The sequence below is a fragment of the Podarcis vaucheri genome (genome assembly GCF_965113315.1).
Source record: "Podarcis vaucheri genome assembly, chromosome: 3".
Lineage (NCBI taxonomy): Eukaryota > Metazoa > Chordata > Lepidosauria > Squamata > Lacertidae > Podarcis > Podarcis vaucheri.
The window spans coordinates 57,622,696-57,628,695 of record NC_138761.1 but is presented as its reverse complement, the minus strand read 5'-3'; the positions used below and the strand labels follow the sequence as shown (position 1 = coordinate 57,628,695).

Genomic DNA, 6,000 nt, shown 5'->3' with positions numbered 1-6,000 from the left:
ATTCAGTCACACTCTGGCATATTATTGAAACTAAACCCAGGGGAGAGATGCTCTGCAAAGGGGAAGAAGCATTGTCTTTAATGGCTGGAGTCAGCACCAGGGACAAAACTGATTCTTTAGCAATACTGTACAGTGAATATGGGTAGTAAGCAACACCATGCATTTGTAGGGTAAGTCAGCCAGATGCATTCTGCTGCAAATTAACAAATATATATATATATATATATATGCTTTCGTAGATTTTCACGGGTACAGGAATGCAGGTTTTGGTGTCTTCGGGTGTCTTCCCGTGTAAGAGTCGGGGTGTCTGTGCGACGTTTCGACGAGGTCTCACTCGTCATCTTCAGGCTGGTGCTTTCGGCTTCTTGTTACTGGAACCTATATATATATATATATCCTGTTGAAGCTCCCTGCAAAGTATACATTTTCATATTGAGAAGAGTTTTCTTTTTCTTTTTCTTTTGTAAGAATCTTTAGCTCTCTGTTCCATAAAACAGAAAAACAACAACCCAGAAACCTAATAGAGTTTGCACAACGCTGCAGAATTTATTTTGGCATGAAAAACAATTCAAATGCAACTTTCCCCAGATGATGTAAGGAAACAGCTTTTTTCCTGGCCATTCATAAATACAGTGATGCTATGATTGCAAAAGGTGTTCACTCAACAGATGACAAAGCTTTTTAACAGGAGACAGGCACCATCCTGTCATCAGCAGAGGTTATAATCTTTATGGAAGTTTAGACAAGCTACAACAAAAGGGTGGTTTGTTTGTTTTTTTGAACCCTGGCAGCATTTCTACAACTTTTTATTTTTTTACTTCTCTTAACAAACTTTAAAATAACCATGAACTTCTTATTTACACTATGTACATACTCTTTAAAACCCCTAATGTCCAGATGTTGTGCTTGCTAAAACGTTTGTGCTATGAAGGTCAGCCATTTTTAAAAAATGGAATTCCAACTCCCGTCCACCAGATAATTGCTCTCCTCAGAAGTTCACAAAGACTAGAACCATTGTGATGTCACCACTTGGGTAGTGGCATTCTGTCTTGAAGGAAGATAAGGTAAATCACTCACTTAAAGGAAGATAGAATGGTGAAGAGCCAGGGCTCAGGGTAGAGCATCTGTTTCGCATGCCGGAGGTCTGAGGTTTAATCCCAGGCGTGCCCTGGAAGGGCTGGGGAAAATCCCTTCCTGCCGGCCAGTGTAGACAACACTGAACTAGATGGACTGCCTTGGCTTAAGGCAGCTTCCTGTGTTCCTAATACTGAGATAAGAAATAATGCTCTGGCTAACGGGTTGAGTTCTCCACTAGAAAAACAAAACCAGAAACTGTAGCAGCTTAAACTATTTGTAAATGAAGACAAACAGTGTGGGGAAAGTGCCACACGGTCCACTTCTCTCAGATAGTGCTTTCGATGAAAGATGGTTGCAGCATCATCTCTGCTTCTGTGCTATTTTCTTCAGGCGTATTCAGAACATCCTGCTGCTGATAGATATCTTGGACCAACATGGTGTTTGAATCCTTCCACTCCCTGTACTTCCTTGCTGTTAGCTCAGGATCCTCCAACAACTGGTTAATTGTGGCCAAGTCATGTTCCTTGCACTAAAAGAAAGAAAGAAAGAAAGAAAGAAAGAAAGAAAGAAAGAAAGAAAGAAAGAAAGAAAGAGAAGTTCGTGAAACTGGAAATGTGAGTTGACCACTAGAGGTCTCTCATATCTGGATTGTTGTCCAATCCTAATGTTCTCCTCTCCAAGCTATTGGCTCTGCAGACCAAAGAAGATAACATCTTCCTTCATTTTTTTTTTTTTAAGAATACCCACATTGTAAACACAATCATGATTTCAGGGATTTTCTGAGGCTGCTAAAAATTACACACAATGAGTTAAATGCCTCAACAACAGCTGAAGCACAACAACTCCATAAACACTTACCTTTAACGTACTATTCAGTGCTCGTATTTTGTGGAGTTTCTCATTAACAGTTGGGTTTTTGCACCTCTTGATAAAGGATTTTCTCAGCTCCTTTTTTGTAGAAGGTCGCCTGTCCCCAATGGGAGACAAACTCGCTTGCTCTAAGGACTTGTAAAGTTTCTCCATTTCATCTACGGAACATTTTGCATCTGTAGGGAAGACAGAAAACAGGCTGTGTCTAGCAACAAGTCCTAGGGCTACTGAGTTGTACTAAGTGTGCTCCTTTTTCGTCTACTAGCTCTCAAATGACCGTACAAAGGATTTTATTTATTTACTTTTTTGGAGAGGCTTTGTTTTAATCTCTTCCAAGTTTTCTTAAAGTTATTTTCCCCACATTTAAAACAGCAAAGATTTAGCTCTATGGTATATCTGCAAATATTTGTATTTGGCTACTTCCTAATGTGTGCATTTAGTGATTTTGCAACGCTGCACAAAGATAACACCCTGTCAATTGTACTCAGACAAGAGCTAAATATAGACCATACTGAAGAAAAGAGCTGGTTGTGTCTGTCGCAAGACCATGACAGGAAAGAGCAATACTGGGGCCAATTTGCTGCAACAGCATTTCCTGTGCATATCACTGCCTCATTAAACATTCCCTAATTATGGCAAAAAAATAAAATCTTTCCTACTCATTGTAAAAAGCAGTTACATATAATTAACGGAAAGTCGCATCAGAATTTATAAATGTACACCTGCATAAAGTGTTTCTGTGACAGCTTTATGAAAACTCACATACACTGACCACAGATCAAGAATTAGCTGTGAATGTGTGTGTTTCATTTAGTCTATACTCAGTAAAATAAAATTTTAAAAAAATTCATCGATGGGTTATATTGTTGTTGTTCTTATATTTATTTATACCCCACTTCTTTCTCTGACAGGGACTCAAGGTGGCTTACAGATAAAATAAGAATAGCTAAAAACATAGAAAAAATATTTTAAATAATTAAACATTAACAGTGTGTGTGAGAGAGTGTAACATACAGAAAATCACAACAAAAACAGTCTATAGAGCCCTACTCATAACAACTCTGATGATGTCAAATTAGGGTGTCCATTGTGGTGCTGGATATCAGAACAAAACCTATGTTCATCAGGCACTTGAGCCTTTATCACCGTTGAACATTTGCTTGAGAACATCAGTTAAAGTTTAGAGGAAGGAAGTGGTCACCCCTAGAACCAGCACAATGCCACTTAGCAGTTATCAAAGTGCACCAAAGATCTTGCTCTCTTGTGTAACCAGCCACCCTGCCTCCCCTCAAGGCAAGGAACTCTGCCCCCCCCACCCCCCCGGAATGAAGCAACAAGCTCTGTCTCATATGATAGAAACATTTTTTTTTTTTTTTTTTTTTTTTTAATTTTAAAAATTTTAGCTTTATTATATTCCAACGGTTAAAAGAAGCATATATACATCTTCCATAAAAAACAAAAACAAGAAGTAAAGTAAGCATATACATACCAAATTGAGTTCCTTACAGCTTAAATACGCAAACCTTATACAAATCCATTACACTGTTTAACTTCCCACCACCACGTTGAGAGCCATAACTCAACAATATATTCAGCAGTGTCTTCATCCAATCGTTATTGCTACCTCGCGGTTTTTATATCATACCGACTGAGACTTTAACATTTCCTAAAATCGATTCCATGTATGAGAGAAATTTATTCCAATCGCTTATAAATTTATTATTTCTTTGTTGCCTGATCTTCTGAGTCATCATTGCTATGTCTATGTATTCGATTAATTTATTCTGCCAGTCACTAATCGTTGGAATGTTAGGTGTTTTCCAACTCTGAGCTAACAGTATCCTTGCGGATACTGTTGCGTATTGGAAGAGGATTTGGTCGTCTTTTTTAATTTCTTCTCCCACCATTCCTAAAAGGAATGCCTCGGCCTTTTTAGGGAATGTGTATTTTAGGACCTTTTTTAACTCATCGTAAACCAGCCCCCAAAACCTTTTTACTTCTTCACAGGACCACCACATATGAAAGAAGTCTCCCTCTTTCTTCCTGCACTTCCAACACGTCTTTTCCCCGGTTTTATACAATTTGGCTAATTTTACTGGGGTGATGTACCACCTGTACATCATCTTCGCTATGTTTTCTCGGATTCTGACGCAAGCTGAAAATTTCATGTCTTTAGTCCAGAGTTTTGTCCATCTTTCATATTCTATGGGGTGTCCTAAGTCTATGGCCCATTTAATCATAACGTCTTTGATTTCCTCGTCCATTGTATCCCACTCTAATAGCTGGTCGTACATTTTAGAGAGGAGTTTAGACTTTCCTTCTATTATTTCTAATTGGAATTTAGATTTGTTCTTGCTCATTCCAGCTTTTTTATGTTCCCTCCAAACAGCATTGATTTGGTGGTATTGTATCCATCCCGTTAATTTGTCTTTTAATTCTTCATAGGGTCTAATTTCCCATCCTTTATCCGATCTTCTTAGGAGGTCAGCATATGTCCACCTTTTACCTTCCATATTTAGTTTCTTAGTTACTAAAATATCAACGGGTGACAGCCACCATGGGGTATCTTTTTCTACTAATCTTTTACACCTGTTCCACACCTCCAACAACGCTCCTCTTATAATATGATTAGAAAATCCTTTGTGTGTTTTCCCCTTATCCTGCCACAGATACGCATGCCACCCATGTCTAACATCAAAACCCTCCAAATCCAATAGGTCGGTGTTGTCCAAAACTATCCATTCCTTGGTCCAGCAGAGGCACGAAGCCTCATAATATAGTTGTAGGTTAGGGACCGCGAACCCTCCTCTGTCCCTCTTGTCGGTGAGCAACTTATACTTAATTCTGGCTCGTTTACCCTGCCAGATAAATCTGGAAAGGGTCCTCTGCCAATCTTTGAACATGGTTGTGCCCCTGACTACTGGGATATTTTGGAATAGGAATATCATTTTTGGGAGGATACTCATTTTAATGGCAGCCATTCTCCCCTCCCAAGAAAGTTTTAATCTACTCCAGCTTTCCAGGTCTCTTTTGCACTCTCTCCAAGTTCTATTGTAATTATCTTCCACCAGATTTATATTTTTTGGGGTGATCCAGATACCCAGATATTTAACCTTTTTTGATACCATTATCCCGGATTCCAACTCGATTTTATTTTTTACTTGTTCGTCTACATTTTTTACCAACATCTTCGTTTTAGTTCTGTTCAGTCTAAAACCAGAAAGTCTGCCAAACGCTTCCATCAGCTCAATCACTGTATTAATCCCTTTTGCGGGGTCTTCTAATGAAACTACTAAGTCATCGGCATAAGCCTTAACTTTGTACTCTTTGGTGCCTATTCTAATCCCTCTTATTTCCGATGTATCTCTTATCTTGTTTAGTATAACTTCCAAGACCAAAATAAATAGCAGGGGTGATAAAGGACACCCCTGTCTTGTGCCTTTGGTAATCTTGAATGAGTTAGTCAGGTTACTATTGATAATTAGTTTCGCTCTCTGGTCTGAGTAGATCGATTTTATACCTCTTAGGAATGGCCCTCTTATTCCTACTTTCTCCATACACTTTATGATGAAGTGCCAGGATACATTATCGAAGGCCTTCTCGGCGTCTATAAAGACTAAGGCTGCGGGGATATCGATTCTGATGTCCAAGTATTCAATTATATTAATTATATGCCTTACATTATCTTTAATCTGCCTACCGGGCAGAAATCCGGTTTGATCCCTGTGGATCGCTCTATTCAAGTATTTTTTTAATCTGCTCGCCATTATTCCTGCAAAGATCTTATAGTCGACATTGAGCAGTGATATTGGTCTATAATTCTTTATATCGAGCGTATCCAAGTCTGATTTCGGAATTACCGTAATATACGCCTCTCTCCATGAATCAGGTATTTCTCCCCCCTGTAGAATATTGTTCATTACATTACACAGGACCGGGGCCAGATGTTCCTCTAGAATTTTGTAATATTTTTGAGATAGGCCATCCGGGCCTGGGGCCTTCCCCGGTTTCATTTTCTTAATTATAGTCCTGACCTCTTCCATTGTTATTGGT

At 38.9% G+C, this 6,000-nt stretch overlaps 1 protein-coding gene across 9 annotated transcripts in view; it reads right to left on the bottom strand.

The window, feature by feature from the left end:
• Positions 1–521: 521 nt before the first annotated feature.
• IPCEF1 (interaction protein for cytohesin exchange factors 1) overlaps positions 522–6,000 on the bottom strand; it is a 61,951-nt gene continuing 56,472 nt past the window's right edge. For all 9 annotated transcript variants that reach the window (XM_082215285.1, XM_082215282.1, XM_082215283.1 and 6 more), the window contains 2 exons: positions 1,936–2,123; positions 522–1,606 (listed from right to left, as the gene is read on the bottom strand). In XM_082215285.1, the coding sequence (XP_082071411.1) occupies positions 1,403–1,606; positions 1,936–2,123 (392 nt within the window). In that variant the 3' untranslated portion in view covers positions 522–1,402. The remainder of the gene's footprint in view (positions 1,607–1,935; positions 2,124–6,000) is intronic.